Below are 25,193 nucleotides of genomic sequence, written 5' to 3'. Positions count from 1 at the left end.
TGCTGCTAAGTCACTTCAGTCGTGTCCAACTCTGTGCGACCCCATAGACGGCAGCCCACCAGGCTCCCCCGTCCCTGGGATTCTCCAGGCAAGAGCACTGGAGTGGGTTGCCATTTCCTTCTCCAATGCATGAAAGTGAAAAGGGAAAGTGAAGTTGCTCAGTCGTGCCCGACTCTTAGCGACCCCATGGACTGCAGCCTACCAGGCTTCTCCATGAGAGTATTATAAACCTTTTTTTCTGAAAACTGATTTGTAAAGAGTTTACTAGGCTTCTGCCTTCTAGCCAATGATGCTGAAAGTAGGATATTAGCTGTTTTTTCTTTAACTTAGAGAAGATTTGTGAGGTGAAATTTTTTGCATAGCCATTTAAAAAATTTTGATAAAATTGAAAATCAAAATTTTAAATGCAACAGTTTTAAAATCAGATTTCAACTGAGACAGTGACTGAATCTAGGGGAGAGGAAAAGCCACCTGTATGTATTAACATTTAGTAAGCAGATACCTGTCAAACACAGAATAAAATGCACACACACTGATGTACTACTGGAGTGTCGTTTGTTTCAAACCTTTTGGAGAGGAATTTGAATCATATTCACCAAAAGACTGAACATATTTCTGCCCTTTATCCTGATACTTTCTCTCATAAATCTGTCCTATTTAGAAGTAATCCTGAATACAGAAAGACATTTATCTGATGCTTCATCCTCAAATATATCTGGTTAATAATAATACTGCTAAAGAATATATTTACCAGAAAAATGCATATATTAAATTTACAAACTCAAGATATAGTTAGATAATTTCAAACAGCATAAGCTATATAAAGAACAAAATGAAAATAAAGTTAAAATTTTGAGACCTCATGCTCTGGTTTCTCTTTATTTACAGATGGTGTAACCTCTTACCATCGAGTGACTGGAGTGGCGGGTCAGAGTGTCACTCTACCCTGCTACTATAATGGAGAAGTCACAAGCATGTGTTGGGGCCGAGGGTCATGTCCTTGGTTGAATTGCAGAACTAACATCATCTGGACTGATGGATACAGAGTCACCTATCGGAGGGATGGACGTTACCAGCTAAATGGCAATATTCGTGGAAGGGATGTGTCTTTGACCATAAACAATGCTGCCGTGTCTGACAGTGGCTTGTATTGTTGCCGAATTGAGGTGAGAGGGTGGTTCAATGACATAAAAACCACCCTAGAGTTGAGGATCAATCCAGGTGAGCTTATCTTCCTACTTCTTTGATCACTTCCTGTGGGTTCCCAGAGATAAGAGTTTTCTGTTTGATATTAAATTTCTTTTCCTTTAGTAGGGAAAGAAAAGTTTCCCATGATCTTGTTTTCTAATAACTCTTCAACTGAATATCTTGTATTTGTGTAGCTGCTGCTGCTGTTCCTCTAAGTCACTTCAGTCGTGTCCGACTCTGTGTGACCCCATAGACGGCAGCCCACCAGGCTCCCCTGTCCCTGGGATTCTCCAGCAAAGAACACTGGAGTGATTGCCATTTCCTTCTCCAATGCATGAAAGTGAAAAGTGAAAGTGAAGTCACTCAGTCGTGTCTGACTCTTAGCGACCCCATACACTATAGCCCACCAGGTTCCTCTGTCCATGGGATTTTCCAGGCAAGAGTACTGGAGTGGGATGCCATTGCCTTCTCCATGTTTTTGTGTAGAGTGAAGTGCTAAGACTAACCTTGATTCAAGACCATAGGCTAGAGGATCTTCCGAGTCAGCAAACTGTCTCCTGAAGCAGTGCTTCAGGAACACTAGTTGGTTCATTAAAAAGCATTCACTGTTCCACACTGAGATACAGTGAGTATTTTTATAGAGCTGAATTTCTTCTTCTTGAAAATCTGACCTTTTCTCTGAGGTCATTTCTTTGGAGAATTTTCAAATGTTCTTTCTTAACATTTTAAACTCATAGAGAGTTTCACACGTATAAAACAGGTAATATAAGGTCCCGTGTACTGCTGCTACTGCTAAGTCACTTCAGTCGTGTCCGACTCTGTGCAACCCCATGACGGCAGCCCATCAGGCCCCACGGTCCTTGGGATTCTCCAGGCAAGAACAATGGATCGGGTTGCCATTTCCTTCTCCAATGCATGAAAGTGAAAAGTGAAAGTGAAGTCGCTCAGTCGTGTCCAACCCTCAGTGACCCCATGGACTGCAGCCTACCAGGCTCCTCCATCCATGGGATTTTCCAGGAAAGAGTACTGGAGTGGGGTGCCATTGCCTTCTCCGAAGGTCCTGTCAGATAGATGTATCATTTGGTTTAGACAACTGTCAACTCAGTTTTGTTGCATATACATTGAAAGAGTCTATATAGTTTCATCCCCTCCCTCTACCCTTGGATTTTTTGAAGCACAATTCACACCATATCATGGCTCAGCTGGTAAAGAATCAGCCTGCAATGTGGGAGACCTGGCTTTGATGCTTGAGTTGGGAAGATCCCCTAGAGAAGGGAATGGCTACCCAGTCCAGTATTATGGCCTGGAGAATTCCATGAACTCTATAGTCCATGGAGTCACAAAGAGTTGCACACAACTGAGTGACTTTCACTTTACTCACATCATATCACTAAATTGCTTGTTTAAAAATTAAAATTGCCTTATTGCAATATGAGAACGATTTAATCTCAGTAACTGTTCACTTTCGGCTTTTAAGAATTTTGTGAAATCCAAAATTCTGGGAAGTTTATGTTTTTCTATTTTGATGTAGACACTTTAATTTTTCTTACCATTTGGTGAAAGGAGCAGGTTCTAAAGGATTTTTTGGTTTCTAATGCTTTTTCATAGTAAGTACTCTCCCACTAAAGTTTCTAATGAAAACAGAACCCCAATCAGAGCCTTTATAAGCTAGATCTCTTTTTTAGTTTAAATGAACTTGATATTTCAATTTCATAACTTTTCCTAACTTCATCAAAGATACTTAGCTTATTTGATGAAGGCAAGTAAAATCAGGTCAATTGTGATGCAGAAAATAGCTGACTCTGGGAAAACATCTAGGAGGCAATTTAAGAAAGCCAAAAGATGCTGGTGCTATACACATGTGGTAGGAGGCTGTGTGTGGATAAGAGATTATTTTTGGAGTTGTGAAATTATATGATTGGTCTGGAGGAAGAAAGAAATTAATAGGGGGCATTTATAGTGCTTATAAATTCTTTAATAGATGAATATTTGCAAAGTCACTGCTCTGTCCAGTGGGGAACGGGTTCATAACTGAGCCAAAGTGATTCTCTGCCTCCAACCCAATACTTTACTTAAGTTTTCTTGCACTTTTCAGAGAATGAGCTTACTTTCAACCTCTCTTAGGGCTCTTTCTTGGCAGCTTTTCCTAGCCTTAGTGTCCTAGCTTCTTCCTTAGGAAATATTTACTCCTGCTACTGCTAAGTCACTTCAGTCGTGTCAGACTCTGTGCGACCCCATAGACAGCAGCCCACCAGGCTCCCCCGTCCCTGGGATTCTCCAGGCAAGAACACTGGAGTGGGTTGCCATTTCCTTCTCCAAATGCATGAAAGTGAAAAGGGAAAGTGAAGTCGCTCAGTCCTGTCCTACTCCTAGCGACCCCATGGACTGCAGCCTACCAGGCTCCTCAATCCATAGGATTTTCCAGGCAAGAGTACTGGAGTGGGGTGCCATTGCCTTCTCCAATTTACTCCTGAGCAAGACACATTAGTGAAATAAGCTGATTAAATTTCCTCTTTGTTATACTCCTTTGATCAGATTTTTTTCTTGCTTCCTCTTTTTCTTAGGTTTCATTTCAAACTGAAGGGAGGGGATTGAGACTGCACTGTTTTTCAAAATCTTTAACTACACTGTTAGACCCAGGTCGGCAAACTGTAGCCATAGGACCAGATCAGATTATAAAATAAGCTCACCAACAGTTTTTTTTTTTTTTTAATGAATAAATGTTTATTAGAACACAGCCCCATCCATTCATGTATATACTATCTATGACTGTTTTCAGGGCTTCCCTGGTGGCATATGGCATCTGTGTTATCCAGCATATGTTAATGATGTGAATTAATCCACATTTAGGATGCAGATATGTTGGGAGGGTGCCCTTAGAACTGACAGAAGCAAATGCTATTTATTTGGTCAATATCTGGTTCTTGGGAACTACTATTTGGGCTCTAGTCATGTACTGCTGAGAGGACAAAGACAGCTTCAGGCTCTAGACACTTTCCCCTCCCTCACAGATGCTTATGAAGATATGTAAATCTGATATGTATGACTAGTCTTTACAAACTGCTTCAACACAAATCCCATGTGTCATTTTTGAATAGCAACACCTCCCGAAATATCATCCTTTAAATGCCGCTGTTGCCTTGTTGTGACCATGTCTTCACTCCCTGCTCAGTCACAGATTCTAGTTGACCATGACAAGAACTTGGAGTTCATGGGAGATAAGTGCTGAGTTCTGCCTGGGGACCGTCTGCTTGGTTGTGTTGGTGCACAGGCCCAGCACAAGTCTCTTGTTTCCTGCTGCTTGATGAATCCCTGCTTTCATGTTGATTCCTAGCTCCACCTACAACGACAACGACCACCACCACTGCTACTACAACAACAACTACCACCACTACTCCAACAACCACCACCACTACTCCAAGAACAACCACCACTACAAGAAGGACAACTACCACCACTACTCCAAGAACAAGCACTACAAGAAAGACAACTACCACCACTACTCCAAGAACCACTACCACCAACACCACCACTCTAAGAACAACCACCACTACTAGAAAGACAACAATTACTACTACTCCAAGAACCACTACCACCACCACTACTCCAAGAACAACCACCACTACGAGAAAGACAACCATTACTACTACACCAAGAACCACTACTACCACCAGCACTACTCCAAGAACAACCGCCACTACAAGAAAGACAACTACTACCACTACTCCAAGAAGAATCACTACAAGAAAGACACCTTCCACCACTACTCCTAGAAGAACCACTACAAGAAAGACAACAATTACTACTACTCCAAGAACCACTACCACCACCAGTCCTACTCCAAGAACAACCACCACTACAAGAAAGACAACCATTACTACTACTCCAAGAACGACTACCACTACTCCAACAACCACCACTACTACTCCCAAAACAATAACCCACATGACTCCAACAACCACCATGACTCCAACAACCACCACGACTCCAGCAACCACCACCACCTCCACTACTCCAAGAACAACCACCACTAGAAGAAACACAAGCATTACTACTACCCCAAGAACGACTACTTCTACTCCAACAACCGCCACTACTACCCTCAAAACAACAACAACCACGACTCCAACAACCACCACCACCACCACCTCCACTACTCCAAGAACAACCACCACTACAAGGACAACCATTGCCACTACTCCAGCAATGACTACCACTATTCCAACAACCACCACTACTACCCCAAAAACAACCACCATGACTCCAACAACCACTGCCACCACCTCCACTACTCGAAAAACAACCAAAACTACAAGAAAGACAACCATTACTACTACTTCAACAATGACTACCACTATTTCAAGAACCACTGCTACTACCCGAAAAACAACACCCACCACAACTCCAACAACCACCACCACCACTACTCCAACCACAATGGTCACCACTGCTCCAACAACCACCACCACTGCTGTGCCAACAACAATCAACACCACTACTCCAACCATGACAGTCACCACTGCTCCAGTGACAGTGAGGTCCTCTACTTCTGCTCTTCCAATGCCAGCACCCACGGAGGACCTCCAGCCAGGTAAGCAAAAGTACTTCTAAGTGCAGAATTTTTTAAAGTAAGGATACACACCATCCAGAGCACGGTGTTAAGGCAGATGTACAATCTAGGGTAGGGATTCTTAACAGGTTTCCAAACCTGGCTTCACAGAATCTGTGAACAACTTGTACCCTCTTATATTCATCTTTTGTATCTTAAAGCATTTTCAGAGTGAGAGGGACCTATGGTTTTTACTAGATTCTCAAAGGAATCATTAATAGCAAAAAAAAAAAAAAGCCAGACCACTGCTTGCAGACATCTAAGAAGGATGATGCATTCGGCCCTGTTTAACATAGAATTATGAGGAAAAAATAAGGGTGCCAGAACAGGGCCAAGTGAATGAGACTCTGTCTTACAGGAGCTTTGAATAGAGATCATTTAATCCATTTTGAAGCCTAACCCAACACTTGAGGATACGATTTCGGTGAAGTTAACGCTTACTCTGTTTCCTGTGTCAGGAAACATGCTAACTGCTTTATAAGTATTAAGCCCCTTAATTCTTATGACAACCCCAGGACTAATGCTAAAGCTGAAGCTCCAAAGCTTTGGCCACCTTATGCAAACAGCGGACTCATTGGAAAAGACCCTGCTGCTGGGAAAGATGGAAGGCAAAAGGAGAAGAGGGTGGCAGTGAATGAGATGAGTAGACAGTATTGCTGACTCAATGGACATGAGTTTGAGCAAACTCCAGGAGACAGAGAAGGACAGGGAAGCATGGCATGCTGCAGTCATGGGGTTGCAAAGAGTCGGACACGACTTAGCAGCTGAACAACAACAGAAGTATAAAAAGTGAAATAATTCTGTTTTTAAGCTCTCAGATCATTATCTAGATCAGATTTATTCATGATAATGAAATGCTTACATAGCAGGATAATACCTCAAGGACATCTATTAATACATTTCTAAGAAACAGTCAAAGGGTAATTTCTGATTTAGTTTTGTTTGTTCTTTCTGCTGGGGGTGTAAATTTTCCTCCACTAATTGAACACTACTTTTCTGTTCTTGTCATTCCTACAGCTTCTTTGTCTTCTCCAACTCAGACAGCAGAAAGCCAGCCTACTACCCTGTATGAAAGAAACATAACCAGCTCACCATGGCACTCTTGTTCAACAGGTAACTTCAGTTTCTTTCCTGAACACCTGATAGCATTCAAATTTTGATAAATATTAGCACATTGTTCAGAGCACATATTCTGAAATAAGACAAGTGTAACTTGAATGCCAACAATGGCTATTCCACTCAGCTATGCAACTTGAACAAATGTCTTATTATCCTCTTTAAATCTGTTTTTATCCTTTGGAAAATGGGGGAAATGTTACTTATTCTTACAAGTGTTATATGAGATAAAGATCTGGGGACACAGTTACAAGGTAAGTGATAGAGTGGCAACTATGACTGTTACTTAGAATGTCCAGAAATAGGTACATTTGAGTGACACAGGCAGCTTGTATGATTTGGGATCATTCACATACATATCCACATTTTTCTAAATAAAATGAATTAGCCTTGTTTTTAAACTTATTTCTAGGCATACTTCCCTGGACAGAGCCTTAAAACAATTAAATCCAAACTGGTCCAGACCAAACTGGTTGCCTGTTTATGCTTCCTCTAAGCCCCAGACACTACACAGAGCCAGGAGGCTCCCCTGCTGCCTTGTTGAGCTTTCATTTCACATGGACACTTTGAGTTGGGTTGAGGACATGGATACCAGAGCCAAAGAGGCAGGTCCCACTAGGATTGTGCTATTTCACTCCCAAAGACTCCAGTTCTCCCTAGTTTTGGAAAGTCCATATTCTTTTGAGATGTAAGATTAGTCTGTTTTTCCTGTAATGGAGAAAGATGATACTGAATTGTCATCTTTCCTAGCTAGCTCTGATAACCATGTAGGTAAATTTGGAGAGTGCCACATGTGAACCCCTTTGTAATGCAGAACTGGCTTATTTGTCCATGTGCCTTTGAAGCATCCAACAAGGTCAGATTTTGTAAGATTTTGTAAGACTTGTGCGAATGATTCATCATGCTCAGGAGTTGCTATAGGAGACCCCCAGGGTAGCCTACTTTGCCAATCACTCAAGGAAGCTCTTAATTGAAAATGGACATGCAGCAGGACTCAGAGAGGGACCAATTTACTTGAAATTAGCTAATAGTGACATTTGGTTTTGAAAGTGGAATCCTTGGTGTGAAGTGTTTCTTGGCACAGAAACAGAAAGCAGATAAAAATACAGGTAAGAGCAGTTGGGGCAACTGCGCCCCACACTTTTAGGCTAAGAGGAAGAACAAAGTAGAAAATGGGAAATTATTCTCTAAAATATGTCACTAAAACCTGGTCAAGTAGACTTGGTAGCATGGAACAGACATTGCAGCAGCTGTGTCCCCACGACTTCTGTGACTGCTGCCGTCTTGGCAGCATCTCTGAGGCCCTTCAGCCAAATCCTCACAGTGCCCGAGTCACACTTCAGTGGGTTAAAGCCTCACAAAGCCAAGAATGTTAGTCCAGGAGGAATTTTGGTTTTCATAGAGTCTGCACCTACCTTTGCAGATGCATGTGCCAGCAAATTATTGTGCATTATCTCATTTAATTCTTTCAGGGCAGGTTTAATTCTTGCCATTGCCAGACTGAGGAGGACATTTAGTTCTACTTTGGACAAACAGCTTCCAATTCAACTGCCCGCCAATGGCAGTTTCAAGCTGCACGCCCATGGGCAAGTTGTTTCATTCCTCACCACATGTTTGTAAGGAATGACGGATAGGATATTTGGAAAATCCATTGCATGGTGTTCCTTACCCATTGCTCCTATTGTTACATAGCAACATAATTGTGATACCTGATATTTGTTTAATATGGTGTTAAGCACCTTACTTGCATCATCTAATGTGATAACTTTATGAGACGGGTGCTATCAACAGCTTGTAGTTCAAGGTTACCCCAGCTAGAAATATAAATACATACATTTACATGCATATGTATGTAATGTGTATGTAAAGGACATTGATCGAGGTCACATTGGTAAGTGACATGTCAGCACTGAAGTCAAGTTTCATCTGACTGAAGTCCTTTTTATTTTTTTAAAAACATCACTCATTCTATAGCTTAAGCATTTAAGGTTATAACATAAGTCATACACAGAGACTAGACTGTAGACACTGTCTTTATCTCTTGAAGACGTAGTGTTGGAATTTTTAAATTGTAGATACAGTTATGTAAACTGTTAAAATTTAGGGGGATATGGTTAGTTCATTTTCACTGTCATTAGAAAATGATGGTTTTCTAGCTTTGTCAGTAGTATGGGAATCTCTGAGACCTGCAGTATTTTCATTGAATGGAAACATAGTGTGTACAGTGGTTATGAGCTGAGGCTCTTGTCCTTTAGTAGAGTTGGAAACTTCAACCATTTCAGCACCTCATCTAAAATTTCGGATTAAGAAAATGGGTATAAGGATGTAAAGTGCTTATGTGTAATAGATACTCAGTAAAGAGAGAATCCTGTATTTGACCTATAGTTGCTTAGAAGGGCCAACAGTATATGTTCTGTGGGAGAAAAGACATATTTCAAAACACTGTTAAAAGTTGGACATTGAAAACTTTAAGGCAATGTATCCTTTTATATTGGGAGTTTAGGTAGTATAAGGTATACTGGCCTTGGGAGTGATGTAACATATTTTCTAAAGCACGTTTGGATCAGTGTCTGGGCACACTGGCATATAATGTAGGAGTTGAATGCCACCTGTTTTGAGGTATCTTAGTGCATTTAACTCACATTTTGAATGTAAAACCAATGAAATGTTCATTTTGAGCAGAGTGGTTCTGCTCTTTGGATGTGTAATGACCTCTGAGCATTCACTGGAAGTTTCTGAGCTGCCATGAAAATACTGATTATTTATCTGTAAGTGGTAATTTTTAACCTAGTCTGACAATGGGCCACTCTGACTTGTCTAAAGTTGTCAGTAAATTTTCTGTGAGCATGCATTTTTTTTTTCCCAATAGGGAGAAAAAAAAAGCGTTCATTTTCAAAATGACAAAATGGTTAAAAAGCACAACCTTACTACTTAAATTAATAAATATTAGGACGGAGGAGCCTGGTAGGCTGCAGTCCATAGGGTTGCGAAGAGTCAGACACGACAGCAACTTCACTTTCACTTTTCACTTTCATGCATTGGAGAAGGAAATGGCAACCCACTCCAGTGTTCTTGCCTAGAGAATCCCAGGGATGGGGGAGCCTGGCGGGCTGCCGTCTATGAGGTCGCACAGAGTTGGACACGACTGAAGCGACTTAGCAGCAGCAGCAGTAACTTGGTATTATTCTTGGGACCTACAGCATTAGGCCCTATGATTATTCAACTTTCCCTTCATTACCAGAAGGCAGTGTGAATATATTTGGTGTTCACAGGAAAGTTCAATATCTTTTTGTAATTCTCGTTAATTTTCTTTCTTGTTGAGCAGATGGAAATGGCACTGTGACCCAGTCTCCAGATCCTCATTGGCATAACAATCAAACTGTAAGCATATTCCTTCCTATTTTATTAGCCTGATTCACTTATATGTCTCTTCTGGAATCAAGTTACATTTAGAGATTATTATTGTCAGACTAGTCCACAGATTGATACTTTCTAATATAAAAAAATAAAGGAAGAAACACTTTGACTCTTAAATAGGGATAGTTTAATTAATTTTAAAAGTCTATATAAATACACTACCTTGTTAGAAATAGCTGAAAAGTTATATTTTACTTTTGTATTGTAGACAGACGCTTTACTGTCTGAGCCACCAGGGAAGTCATATTTTACTTTAGACACACATATACACCCAGGACAGAATTTCTCCTGACCAGAAAATAAGAAAAAGAGAGTGAATTAATTCAGGCATAGTGACTTAACATTACATATCAAGAAAGACTTAGGTCATTGTTAGAGAAATAACATGACTTGAATTGATGTAGTGGAATGGGGGCCATCCCCACTAAAAATATTATGTCAATGAAAGTGTGATTCCTTAAACATAGGCCCCCTAATATCCTTTTCCAATCCAATTTTCCTCCTATAGAGAAATTTTGAGGCCACTTCTGAGTCTTTCTATATATAATCCTCCCCATATGATGACACATTAAGGTCCTAAGGTCTTCAAACTCTTTGATTCTGTAATTTGTTCTTGCATTTTCCCCACAATTAGCTTGGGAAAAATCCAAGGGACTATAGTCTCATGATGTTCATCAAAGCCTCATCTTTGTGTGTAAGTTAGAAGAATTTATCAGTGAGATTTTTCACTTTTGGCTCCTTTTGGTGAAACAACTTTCCTTTCCCTATGTGCAAATAACTCTTAGAAGCAAAAAACATGAACAGATTCAGGTATGAGAGTAATCTTGATTGCAAGTGGTGAGAAATTGCAGCATGGACATTATAAGAGAAATTCAAGTTTAAGCAAAGTGGGGTTAATGTGACGCCAAATGGACTTCTGTTGCATAACTTAGTGACAATGAGAACACTACCACGTAGGAATGATATGAAAGATTTTAATCACTCTGATGATATGGGTACTGATTGATCTGATGGATATGGGCTGATTTTGTTGTTCTTGTTAAATAGCAGAACTGCCACCATGTAAATGTCATGTCAGTCAGACTTGTGATAGTTTAAAAAAAAAGAAACAAACACTCTGAATGAGAAGATTGTTTTTGACCTCAGTTACCTGCAGGACAGGTATATTCAGTAGCAATTAATCTCTTCTATATAATGTAAGCAATATAGAAGCAAGTTCACAATAGGTGGTAGCATAATTGTGGGCTTTTTGTGTCTTGACCGTGAAGATATCAAGTGTCTCTCAAGTATCTTGAAACCAAGCAGCATATATTTCCACCCAGTAGGTCAACTTCTTGAGATGCATCTTAAGAAGAGAATGAACATATACATAAAGATGTATAAAACAAGATATACATTGCTGCTGTTTATAATCATGAAAATGTTATAAACAACCTAAAAGTTCAATAATAAGAGATTAATAACTTATCAATTAAGCATGCCCATTTATTGCCACTAAAAATGTTGTCACAGCAGTGTACTTACTGCCATGAGAAGACAGTGTCAATTGTTAAATGAAAAAACTAACTTTTCAGGTAGCATTGGGACTTCCCTGACAGTCCAGTGGTTAAGACTTCATGCCTCCAATGAAGTAAGTAGAGGTTCGATGGCTGATTAGGGAACTAAGATCCCACAAGCCATGTAGCATTGCCAAAAATGAAAAAAAAAAATTATTATATATAGGTTATAGATAAAAAATAAAATGATGTATATACTGTAGTATACATTGGATACGGTAACTGTGTCTGTTAAGAAAACTACTAGAAAGATAAAATTCTAAAAGAGTATGTAATGAAAAATTGTAATAGTAACTATTTCTGGATGTTGAAATTATGGTTGATTTTTGTTTTCCTTTCTTTATCCTGAGCTGCACATTCTAATATGAACTTCCAGTTTTTATGTAACATAATATTTTTTAAAAAACAAGCAAAGACTGCTTCCTGTAACCCTGTGTTCCATCTAACTGCTTTCCCTCCCACAAGTAAGGTGATAACAGCTTTTCCCTCCCAAGGCACCGGCTGTTTTCCATTTAGGCAAGGACACCTCAGAGGCTAGGTCACCCTCCTCTGTATTCCTCATAGTATTTATCAGGGGGTACCTGAAGTACCTTTCCCAGGAACCCTATTTAATCTGCATTTGACAGAAAAAGAGGTTTGGAGAGGCTAAATAACTTGCTAGGGTCACAGAGCAACTAAATAAAAGTTAATCTGGGATTCTGACTCCAGAGATTAAACTCTTATGCAGGAGGAGACTTGAGACTTAATCTTTTTCTCTGATTTTCCACTTCCTTTCTGTTAAAATACCTAGGTGGTGGGACATTTTTAGAATTAGAATTAAGCAATGTAAAGGAGGCAAGCATGATGACCTGGTATATTTGGTGTTTACTCTAGGAAGTGATGATCTGTCACGCTAGGAATTTTTTTCCCAATTGCACAGCATTTTAATTGTTAAGCAGAGCCATGAGTCTGAGCAGCTACTTTCATGCCCATTTATAAAGACATAGAATCTTGAATTCTAGTTCAAAAAAGTGTTTAAATAAATGGCCAGTTGCAGTAACTGAACACATTCAAATAGCACCACCATGGCAACTTATATAGGAATCAGAATTGTTTTTTATTAGTATCATAAGAGGATTATTTATGAAAAGAGATTTTTTAAATAAAATATATAAATTAATAAAGCACAGTCATTTGAAGCATACAGTTTGAGTTTTAACAAGTCTGTACCCTTCTCTAAATATCACTGCAAGTAAGATGTAAACATTTCCACCACTCCGAAATACATTTTGATTTTTGAGTTGTCTTAGAATTTCATCATAAGGCTATAACTTTACATCATTTGGTCTTACCCTTCGTGATCCAGAACTAGCAAGGGGCCACTAAACAATAATGTGACTGGGTGTATTATTTTCTGAAATGTTTTCTGCCTGTAATTCTAACAAGGTTGTTTTATTTTTCTGTTTTGTGTTTGATCTGCTGATGTTTCTGTAGGTTGCGGTACTGGCAAAGGAAACATGGATGAGCACCAACAAGGGAGTCTACATTGGAATCTTGGTTACTATTTTGGCATTGTTGGTCATGTTTGTGGTATTCTTGGTTAGGAGAAGTAAGTCACCTCAGGACTGAAATATTCAGAAATATTCTTGAGCCCACAGGAGTACTCTTGAGCCACATGTTTTCAGTTTCATATAACTTTCTTGGTTCTTACCTTCTTCTTCTTTTTTTTAAAATTTATCTCAAATTTATTGTTCCACAAACATGGAAGAAACAAACATTTTCAGAATTTAAATATGGAGAAATAAGCACTGGTTGTGTAAAGCTGAGATTTGGAAGTCAAAAGCCATTGTAATATACAAGATTTGTTCCCTCCCATTTTGTTCTTTTCCCATTCCCTCAATAACAATATTTTATCCCTATCGGGAGTAAAACTGTTGATGGTTTTATAACACCCACTTAATAGAAGAAGCACAAGAGACATTAGGAGGGTACATGATTTCAGAGCTAGGAGAAGAACAAAGGGTTTCACATGACAGTTATCCAGCACCTCCTGGTCTCCTTCCACCAATTGTGTGTGTATGTGTGTGTAAAACCTGTCTTCTATGGGAGAAGTGCAATATTCAGGGTTTTTTTCAGTGAAATATAATGGTATTAAAGTAAGCTAGGGCATGTAGGTCAATACACTAAACCTATGAATCAGAAGATATTCTATACAAAGGGGCTTACTTGGCTCCTAGAGATTCAAGAGAAGTTACCTGGAGTTATCAGGTTAGGGTCCAGATTGATTTTTTTCTCCTTTTTAAAAAATATTCTTTCTTCTAAATTGATTTTTTTTAGACTCTGAGAGCTGTACTGATTTTGCACATATTAAAGTAATAATCGTAATAATATACTTTGGAAAAAAATCTCAAAAACTCTTTGGCTTATATGTTTTATTTTCTCTTCATTTTTTCCTCAATTTAGGATATTTTTGCCAGGGTAGCAAGGCGGAGCTACTACGGTATGTTTGAAATGGTTTGTGTTAATAATGCCTTTTGATGTTCTTACTCTAGTAAACATAAGGAAAATTTCTCTGTCCCTCTCCTCTTTTCCTTCCGAGTTCTCCATTTTATACTCTGGATCCTGCAAAATCTAGTATATACGGCACCTCCATTGCTGTTCAACCTTCCAGTGATGATTTTAGCATCTTTATGCTGCTGCTGCTGCTGCTAAGTTGCTTCAGTCGTGTCCGACTCTGTGCGACCCCATAGAAGGCAGCCCACCAGGCTCCTCCTTCCCTGGTTTTCTCCAGGCAAGAATACCGGAGTGGGTTGCCATTTCCTTCTCCAAGCATCTCTATATTTCTCTGGAATTGTGTCATAACTGCTACAGAAACAACACCTCAAACCTTATGTCTTAAAGCAAGAGAACTAAATTGCAGATATTGTTTCAGGGGTCATTTGAATGGGTTGTTTAGTTTATTTGATTTCATTCAGTGCTTTGTTTGTTGCATGTCTATTGAATTTCTATTATATTCCGAAAAGATGAGCAGAACAGACAGAAAACATATAAATGAATAAACAGGGCCTTCTAGAACTTCCAGAGAAATACCATGGGGAATACTGGAACAGGGCAGTAGGCTATGTGAGTGAGCCCCAAAGAAGCAGAAGGCAGCTCTGCAAAAATCTGCAGGAAGACACCTCCAGGCTGAAGACCCGCAAAGGCAGGGGATAGGGACATGCCTCCAGCTCCCCACGGTTCCGACCATCCCCTATTATTCCATACCCAGCCTGCTTTGTTCATTTACATTAGTTGTCTGGCGTCACAGGCATTTCAATTTACAGTTTTTGCAAATTTACCCCTTCACCCAATAAAAAATTAAATCTTCTTTGTATGCATCCCTGCAGACATTTTTTCAAGCCTCTGTAAAGGTAGGAAACCACTACCTACTTCCAACAAAATAAACTGCTTCATCTGGTCCAGCTTGGGTTTTAAGCCAAGTCTTTCTTTGTTCCGAATTCGTCCCTCTTTAACTGCCATCCATTGTTCTTAGTTCTCTTTCATTGGATGTTTGTACCCAGTCTTTCCTACATCTGCGTTAATCACATGAGCCAGTGCACCAAATACGCCTTGAATAATCTCCAGCATGTTGCAAGTGTTCCATAGATGCTGGATTTTATTATTGCAGACATGCCCTTCACAGCAGTAAACCTGTGAGACAGGCAGTAGTAGTATTCTCAGTTTACTAATCATAAAACAGGTTTAGAGATGTTAAGTGCCATCCATCATCACACCACACAGCAGGTCTCTTAGAGTCCAAAAACCAGGCCTTTAGGAGTTTTTGACTGTCAGCTTCCAAGAGTGGAAAAAAAAATAAGTGCTCCCTACAGACAGAAAAGCATGAATGATAACATCCTTTTAGTTTACTTTTGTTCTTTCAATGTTTACTTCTTTAAAGTTTCAGTTTTCAATCACCTAATTAGAAAGAAAATATTTATTGTAGAAGATGTTGTATAATATAGAAAAGCAAACAAAACAAAAACAAAAAGGTGTATTTTCTCATGATGTTATTTTGGGGGCAGCTATATCACATTGACTCATTTTGAGCTGCTGACAACTAACCTGTTTCCACACATGTATGACTAATCTGTTTAAAGATCAGAGCTGAGTGAAGATTCAATGCATTTCATATCATTTCTGGGCAGGCTTAGGTAATAAAAAAAGTGCCTACAGACAACTTCTAAAAAAGCATTGATATCAAAACTCCACAAATGACCTTTATGTAAACTTGATTTGTGAGCATTCATGTTATAAAACTCATCTAACCCATTGCTTTCTAATTTTGACTGTTAAGGCAGGGTGTGAATTTTGACTCTGTGATCTAGAGCATGCTTAGGTGAAGCAATACTATTTTACTGCCTCTGATATGCTCTGATATTTTTTATGAGTTCAGTTCAGTCGCTCAGTCCTGTCTGGCTATTTGCAACCCATGAACCACAGCACGGAAGGCCTCCCTGTCCATCACCAACTCCCGGAGTCCACCCAAACCCATGTCCATTGAGTCGATGATGCCATCCAACCATAACATCCTCTGTTGTCCCCTTCTCCTCCTGCCCTCAATCTTTCTCAACATCAGGGTCTTTTCCAATGAGTCAGCTCTTCACATGAGGTGGCCAAAGTATTGGAGTTTTAGCTTCAGTGTCAGTCCTTCCAATGAACACCCAGGACTGATCTCCTTCAGAATGGACTGGTTGGATCTCCTTGCAGTCCAAGGGACTCTCAAGAGTCTTCTCCAGCACCACAGTTCAAAAGCATCAATTCTTCAGAGCTCAGCTTTCTTCACAGTCCAACTCTAGCATCCATACATGACTACTGGAAAAACCATAGCCTTGACTAGACGGACCTTTCTTGACAAAGTGAAGTCTCTGCTTTTGAATATGCTATCTAGGTTGGTCATAACTTTCCTTCCAAGGAGTAAGTGTCTTTTAATTTCATGGCTGCAATCACCATCTGCAGTGATTTTGGAGGTTCCAAAAATAAAGTCTGACACTGTTTCCACTGTTTACCCATCTATTTGCCATGAAGTGATGGAACCACATGCCATGATCTTAGTTTTCTGAATGTTGAGCTTTAAGCCAACTTTTTCACTCTCCTCTTTCACTTTCATCAAGAGGCTCTTTGGTTCTTCTTCACTTTCTGCCAGAACAGTGAAGTCATGTGCATATCTGAGGTTATTGATATTTCTCCTGACAATCTTGATTCCAGCTTGTGCTTCCTCCAGCCAAGCATTTCTCATGATGTACTCTGCATATAAGTTAAATAAGCAGGGTGACAATATACAGCCTTGACGTACTCCTTTTCCTATTTGGAACCAGTCTGTTGTTTCATGTCCAGTTCTACTGTTGCCTCCTTACCTGCATACAGGTTTCTCAAGAGGCAGGTCAGGTGGTCTGGTATACCCATCTCTTTCAGAATTTCCCACAGTTTATTGTGATCTACACAGTCAAAGGCTTTGGCACAGTCAATACAGCAGAAATAGATGTTTTCCTGGAACTCTCACTTTTTCGATGATCCATCAGATGTTGGCATATGATCTCATGTTCCTTTGCCTTTTCTAAAACCAGCTTGAACATCTGGAAGTCCACGGTTCATGTGTTGCTGAAGCCTGGCTTAGAGAATTTTAAGCATTACTTTACTAGTGTGTGAAATGAGTGCAATTGTGCAGTAGTTTGAGCATTCTTTGGCATTGCCTTTCTTTAGGATTGGCATGAAAACTGACCTTTTCCAGTCCTGTGGCCACTGCTGAGTTTTCCATATTTGCTGGCATATTGAGTGCAGCACTTTCACAGTGTCATCTTTCAGGATTTGAAATAGCTCAACTGGAATTCCATCACCTCCACTAGCTTTGTTCGTAGTGATGCTTTCTAAGGCCCACTTGACTTCACTTTCCAGGATGTCTGGCTCTAGGTGAGTGATCACACCATTGTGATTATCTGGGTCATGAAGATCTTTTTTGTACAGTTCTTCTGTGTATTCTTGCCACCTCTTCTTAATATCTTTTGCTTCTGTTAGGTCCCTACCATTTCTGTCCTTTATGGAGCCCATCTTTGCCTGAAGTGTTCCCTTGGTATCTCTGATTTTCTTGAAGAGATCTCTAGTATTTCTCATTCTATTGTTTTCCCCTATTTCTTTGCATTGATCACTGAGGGAAGCGTTCTTATTTCTCCTTGCTATTCTTTGGAACTCTGCATTCAACTGGGTATATCTTTCCTTTTCTCCTTTGCTTTTCGCTTCCCGTCTCTTCACAGCTATTTGTAAGGTCTCCTCAGACAGCCATTTTTTTTTTGTATACTTATATATATTTATCTTAAATATAGGATCAGTTCAGTTCAGTCAGTCAGTCTTGTCTGACTCTTTGCGACTCCATGAATTGCAGCACTCCAGGCCTCCCTGTCCATCACCAACCCCCAGAGTTCACCCAAATTCATGTCCATTGAGTTGGTGATGCCATCCAGCCATGTCATCCTCTGTCATCCCCTTCTCCTCCTGCCCCCAATCCCTCCCAGCATCAGTCTTTTCCAATGAGTCAACTCTTCACATGAGGTGGCCAAAGTACTGGAGTTTCAGCTTTAGCATCATTCCTTCCAAAGAACACCCAGGACTGATCTCCTTTAGGATGAACTGGTTGGATCTCCTTGCAGTCCAAGGGACTCTTAAGAGTCTTCTCCTACACCACAGTTCAAAAGCATCAATTCTTCGGTGCTCAGTTTTCTTCACAGTCCAACATTCACATCCATACATGACCACTGGAAAAACCATAGCCTTGACTAGATGGACCTTTGTTGGCAAAGTAATGTCTCTGCTTTTGAATATGCTGTCTAGGTTGGTCATAACTTTCCTTCCAAGGAGTAAGCGTCTTTTAATTTCATGGCTGCAATCACCTTCTGCAGTGACTTTGAAGCCCAAAAAATAAAATCTGACACTGTTTCCACTTTTTCCCCATCTATTTCCCATGAAGTGATGGAACCAGATGCCATGATCTTCGTTTTCTGAATGTTGAGCTTTAAGCCAACTTTTTCACTCTCCACTTTCATCAAGAGGCCTTTTAGTTCCTCTTCACTTTCTGCCATAAGGGTGGTATCATCTGCATATCTGAGGTTATTGATATTTCTCCCGGCAATCTTGATTCCAACTTGTGTTTCTTCCAGTCCAGCGTTTCTCATGATGCACTCTGCATATAAGTTAAATAAGCAGGGTGACAATATACAGCCTTGACAGACTCTTTTTCCTATTTTGAACCAGCCTGTTGTTCCATGTCCAGTTCTAACTGTTGCTTCTTGACCTGCATACAAATTTCTCAAGAGGCAGGTCAGGTGGTCTGGTATTCCCATCTCTTTCAGAATTTTCCCCAATTTATTGTGATCCACACAGTCAAAGGCTTTGGCATAGTCAATAAAGCAGAAATCGATGTTTTTCTGGAACTCTCTTGCTTTTTCCATGATCCAGCGGATGTTGGCAATTTGATCTCTGGCTCCTCTGCCTTTTCTAAAACCAGCTTGAACATCAGAAAGTTCACGGTTCACATATTGCTGAAGCCTGACTTGGAGAATTTTGAGTATTACTTTACTAGCGTGTGAGATGAGTGCAATTGTGTGGTAGTTTGAGCATTCTTTGGCATTGCCTTTCTTTGGGATTGTAATAAAAACTGAAAGGGTCACAGTGCTCAGCTAAAAAACACCAGCCAAACCATTTCCTGGCCATCTTTGAGATTGTGCCTCCTAGTTTAGTACTTCAATTTGGTGTGTGGTATTTGTCTTCTTAGATTATAAATTTTTGTGTTCCTTTGCATGAGTGTCTTGAAAGAGACCAGTGTGAGTTTTTTGAAACTAAAAGGTGTGACTTTTTACCTCCTTAGTAAAAATAATTTCCTGTAACTTCATATTCACAATTCTAGAAGCTTCTATTCATTTCATAGGATGTTTGAATGGGGCTCTGAGAAATGGAAATACCCAGGCTTGAATGAACATAAACAAATATGCTGCTCATACTTGAGAAGTGATCTCCTTTTCTCTTACTCTTGTTATTCTACAGTGTGATTCCATTGAAAGAGTCTCACATTGGAGCTTTGAAAAATGCAGCTCCGAAGCCTATCCAAGAAGAAGACAATGTCTACATTACTGAAGACTAAGTCCTGGATCCAGATTCTAAAGTATTATGCCCTTGACTGTAGAAGACAGTGACCAGATACCATGTCAGAGTGCTTTCAATCAGCTGCACAATTTTTCAGTCAGTTTCCCATGGCATTCCTATGATTCATTGCCACTGGGTAGAGTGATGCTAGCTCAATTGTGTAAAGTCAACCTCTGTCACAGAGTCCTAATTTTTTATACTAAATTGGCTCAAACTTTCTGATCATTGCAGCTGCTGCTGCTGCTGCTAAGTCACTTCAATTGTGTCCGACTCTGTGCGACCCCATAGACGACAGCCCACCAGGCTCCCCCGTCCCTCGGATTCACCAGGCAAGAACACTGGAGTGGGTTGCCATTTCCTTCTCAAAGCATGAAAGTGAAAAATGAAAGTGAAGTCGCTCAGTCGTGTCCAAGTCTTAGCTACCCCATGGACTGCAGCCCACCAGGCTCCTCCATCCATGGGATTTTCCAGGCAAGAGTACTGGAGTGGGGTGCCATTGCCAGAACATTGCAGAGGTCTCTTCAAAACATGAAACATACTTCTTAGAATTGTACATTCTCTTTAGACCTCATGAATCCTGTTTTCCATCAAGAATTCTCATTGGCAAGATAGAAAAAAACACTTCTACCTCAGTTACCAAGGCTGTCAAGAATACCTGAAAACAAATTAGAATTAGGACATCTAGTCTGGGACTTAGAGGACTTAACATGGAAGCATTTCATGATTGTCCCCCCCCCCCCTTTTTTTTTTAAATAAAGTGACTCCAAATGTGATATTGCATAGCGTCCTCAAGGTTTCAAATCATGGTGTGTACAGGTTTCTATTTATCCAATAGAAAAATGGAGGTGAGTGTGATTTTTCCATTATAGACAAATTTGGTTTCTCAGAGTTCTAGAAATACAAGGCATTAAATGCTTTCTTTGCGAGGAGGATGGTATTTTAGCAGTTAGAAGAAGCAATGGTATTGAGTAGACTATGAAGGCACCAGAAGAAAATCAATAGCCGTATAATTTGATATTTTTGCTACCTCAGTGCCACAGTTCTAGGTACTTATATTGACAACTGGCAGGCTCTGATTTTTAGAATGAGTCAGGGCAGAAATAAATAGAAGGAAAAAAGAGAAGGAGGGAGTAGCAAAAGAGGCTTTCTGTTTTAGAAAACAGAGTTTGCAAATATAATAGTATTGTTTGATAGTGTTACCAGTTTCTACAAAATGCTAAATTGTCCTCAAACAACTTTGATTTTTAGAATTGTTTTGGAAGAATAAAAGGTCTTTTTCATATTGAATTAATACCTATGTTATATTTCTTTTTCACAACTCAATTACATTTTGGTTTTCCCAGAAGAACTAGACAAAGGCTAAATGTAAGGATAATTTTAATCATTTAGAAGCATTTCTACATGAACAGTTAAAAGACTGGAGATTAATTTCACTTTGAGTAAACCCTGAAATAACTCATGCTTGAGTAATTTGGGGGACATTCAGAGCTACTCACACCAAAGTGGTCCATGAGGGCTGGATGCTTGTTTTTGAAGGCAATGTTTTTTGACACTTTTGTTAAATTCTTGGCAATTAAAATAGGACCTCTGAATAAAGGTTATATGGTCAAAGAAGATTGCTAAACAGTGTTTACTAGTTTTCACCGATGGGGCCAGATTAATCTGACTTAAAAAAATTATGTTCCAACTACAATGTATTTTTTTTTTTTTAAATCCAAGACAACATGTATAAACATGCAGATTTCAAATTGAAGCCCAGATTTGAAAGTTGTCAGGAAAGCCCTGACAATGTTGGGCGGCATCCCTATGCAGTCAGGGCTCCACTAGATGGCACCACATCCCTCAGCCCTTGCCTTGCCTTCAACCTCATGTTTGTTACCTGCTTTGTGTCTTGTGGGCCTTTGAATTTATGATTTATGCTCTATTTTCCCTTTCCTTCTGGAAGTTTTGTGATGGAACATTACAGGTTCTGGGAACCTGCTTAACTTTGCTTAATTGAGCATTTTCAAAATGTTGGAAACCCCTGAGCACAATGACTACTGGCATACCCAGTAGCATTCTGTGAAACAAGACATGCAGCTTAGTAGAAAGCAAGTGGTACACAGAATTAGAGACTGTCCCTGAGCTCTAATTCTAAGTCTTACCAGGAACGTTGGATGACATTAGAGTTCTGCTGCTGCTGCTAAGTTGCTTCAGTTGTGTCCGACTTTGTGCGACCCCATAGATGGCAGCCCACCAGGCTCCCCCATCCCTGGGATTCTCCAAGCAAGAACACTGGAGTGGGTTGCCATTTCCTTCTCCAATGCATGAAAGTGAAGAGTGAAAGTGAGGTCACTCAGTTGTGTCTGACTCTTCGTGACCCCGTGGACATTAGAGTAGGTCATTCTTTATGCCTAATTTTTTAATATATTTTTAAATGAAGTATAGTTGATTTACAATGTTGTCCTGAATTTTTTTACACCTATTAGAAATATTTCCACACATACATTGGTGTAGTAGTAATTCCAGTGACATTATTTGGGAGAAAAATAGAAGTAAAAAAAAAGAAAAAAGAAAAACACTACAGAAATTCAGATTGTGTCTGTGTGTGTGTAGTTTGCAGTGATAGGAGATCTATCATCAGGGGTCAGGATATAATTTCTGTGGTATTGCATTCAGAGGTCTCTTGCTATATGGTCCCTTATTATTTTTCTGAAAAAATGTATCTGTTTTAGAAAAGTTGATAATGGGTAATTTGGCTATCATAATGTAGAAAAATGTTTTTGATAACTGAGGGGAAGAATGGGCTTTTCAGGTGGTGTTAGTGGTAAAGAATCTGCCTGCCAATGCATGAGACTCAAGAGACACAGGTTCCATCCCTGGGTTGTGAAGATTCCCTGTAGTAGGAAATGGCAACCTGCTCCAGTATTCTTGCCTGGGAAATCCCATGGACAGAGGAGCCTGGTGGGTTACAGTCCATGGGGTTACAAAGAGTTGAACACAACTCACTGACTGAGCACACACACGCAAGAGGAAGAATGGGTTAGAAGGAAGGAAGGCAAGGTATTTAGTTAATATTAAATTATTTTCTGTGGATATGCCAATAATATAGAATGTATTGACCTTCGTTTTTGTCTTTTGAGATCATTGAGATTACATTTCTACAATCTGCTTATGACATTAGGATCCTGGTATAATTAAAACCAGGGCTATCCTGGTGGCTCAGTAGTAAAAGAATCCATCTGCCAATGGAAGAAATGTGTGTTCAGTCCCTGAGTTGGGAAGATCCTCTGGAGAAGGAAATGGTGAACCCTCTTTAGTATTCTTGCCTGAGAAGTTCCATGGACAGGAGCCTAGTGGGTTACAGTTCCTGGGGTCACAAAAGAGTCAGACACAACTTAGTGAGTAAGCAACAACAACAACATAATTAAAACCATATATTTGGACTTAGAAATTTTGCACATTTTTAAAAGTAGAGGAACCAATCTTTCACTGATGGCTATAAAGATAATTTTGTGAGTACATGAAAGCATGATGAACTCCAAATCATGAGTTTCATTTGTATGCACACTCATTAATTGAACACATTTTTGTTTTCATTTTCTAAAGTGACATATTTTCTTATCCTCATCATTTACTTGAGGTCAGTCATCCTCAACTTGCTGTGGGCTCTCAGGACAAGGATAAATGGGACCAGATTTGAGAGTCAAGGTGCCTGGCACTCCTCTAGGTGCTGAGGTGAAGTGGAGAACAACCGTGAACTCCAGTTCCTGAGGAACTCTATTCAGTAGGACAGAAACCCCGACACCATCAGTTCTGGTGCTGATGATGAGAAGCAAAAAACATAATACACTGATAGAGCTGAACTTCTCAAACATGGCATTTGGGTCCAGATAATGCATTGCAGGAGGGGACTGTACTATGCATCATAGGATTATTTATCAGCATACATGGCCTCTGTTTGCTACAGGGCACTTGTTTCCCCCCTACCACACACCCAGCCCTAGGTAGTGACAACTGCAAAAGTCTGTAGACATTACCGATGTCTCCCTTAGAGGAAATATCACCCTTGGTTAAAAACTGCTGTGATAGAGGATGCCTGGAGGGCATGGGGATGTGGAGAATTGGTGTAGCTTTAGCTGGATTTCGGAGAAGGCAATGGCACCCCACTCCAGTACTCTTGCCTGGAAAATCCCATGGACGGAGGAGCCTCGTGGGCTGCAGTCCATGGGGTCGCTAACAGTCGGACACGACTGAGCAACTTCACTTGCACTTTCACTTTAGCTGGATTGGTTAGGAGCTGCCTCTGGGAAAGTGGGGAGTTTGAGTTGAAACCCAAGGAATGTGTAGATGGCAGACATGTGGAAGAAATCCAGCAAGTGCAAAGGTACTGAGGTAGGAAGAGCTTGTATATTAAGAGGGAGAAAGTGAGGTGTGTTCTAGTGTGGCTGAGGCAGAGTGACTGAGGAAGACTGAAAAGAAATGAAGCTGGAGAATCATGTACCATTTCAGATGCTGATGCAAAGGGCTGTATGAATGTATCTGTTTGAGGAGAATCCCATTCTTGGAATAGAAAGCACTTTTGCTATCAAGGGTTAAACCTGCAGAGTATATTTTAACATTTATTAACATGCTTCAGGTGATACTGTCCTACGTTCAGAAGTAAAAATCCAGTTTGATTGGCATGACAGGAGAGGGTACATGGGGAAAGACAGGATAGGGTCCTGGAAGTGTGGGGCTTTCCATAGGACTGTGTGAGGATGCCCAGGCCTAGGAAGGTGGGTCCTGGAATAAGAGGGCCAAAGTTTGACTCCAAAGTTTGAATCACATGGACCTGGAAGCAGCTGACCCAGTCTTCCCAAACTTACAGCTTTGAATCAGTAGAGTGGAGTAGGTGCTGCCTTCAGCTAGTTCACGATGGATTTTTAAAATAGTTATGTGTTTTAATTACATTTTTAGAAAACAATGCATTAAAACTATGGTTTAATGGATATTATTTAGGATGACTACAATTTTAGTTAGCCTAGAACAACTTGAGTGAATAATGGCAAAAGGACAATGTGAGTTTGGCAAAGGTTATGCCGATGCCTGAAGCCTAGGAGACAATGAGTTAGATTGGGATCCCCAACCTCTGGACCTTGCACTGGCACCAGTAGGAGTCCTGTTAGGAAACTGGCCAC

At 40.1% G+C, this 25,193-nt stretch overlaps 1 protein-coding gene across 2 annotated transcripts; it reads left to right on the top strand.

Moving 5' to 3' along the window:
- Positions 1 to 895: 895 nt before the first annotated feature.
- Positions 896 to 21,260, top strand: LOC101905257 (hepatitis A virus cellular receptor 1). Of its 2 annotated transcripts, XM_024995275.2 has the most exons (7): positions 896 to 1,221; positions 4,523 to 5,779; positions 6,815 to 6,910; positions 10,239 to 10,294; positions 13,360 to 13,474; positions 14,329 to 14,365; positions 19,936 to 21,260. In XM_024995275.2, exons 1-7 carry the CDS (start codon positions 975 to 977, stop codon positions 20,030 to 20,032), a joined length of 1,905 nt encoding a protein of 634 aa, XP_024851043.1. In that variant the 5' UTR covers positions 896 to 974; the 3' UTR covers positions 20,033 to 21,260. The 2 variants fall into 2 exon arrangements, with proteins under 2 accessions (XP_024851043.1, XP_024851044.1); XM_024995276.2 differs by lacking the exon at positions 896 to 1,221 and having other exon boundaries at positions 2,761 to 5,779.
- Positions 21,261 to 25,193: the final 3,933 nt, after the last annotated feature.

Source organism: Bos taurus, chromosome 7 (genome assembly GCF_002263795.3).
Source record: "Bos taurus isolate L1 Dominette 01449 registration number 42190680 breed Hereford chromosome 7, ARS-UCD2.0, whole genome shotgun sequence".
NCBI lineage: Eukaryota > Metazoa > Chordata > Mammalia > Artiodactyla > Bovidae > Bos > Bos taurus.
The sequence above is the reverse complement of the archived record's forward strand: the minus strand, read 5'-3'. Positions and strand labels throughout refer to the sequence as shown.

What these genes read in the sequence shown, in the direction of transcription:
- LOC101905257 (XM_024995275.2), top strand. Translation starts at nt 975, where the DNA reads ATGTGTTGGGGCCGAGGGTCATGTCCTTGGTTGAATTGCAGAACTAAC. An exon ending in CACGGAGGACCTCCAGCCAG is followed by an intron (nt 5,780 to 6,814) that starts GTAAGCAAAAGT and finishes TCATTCCTACAG; the next exon opens with CTTCTTTGTCTTCTCCAACT. An exon ending in ATGGCACTCTTGTTCAACAG is followed by an intron (nt 6,911 to 10,238) that starts GTAACTTCAGTT and finishes CTTGTTGAGCAG; the next exon opens with ATGGAAATGGCACTGTGACC.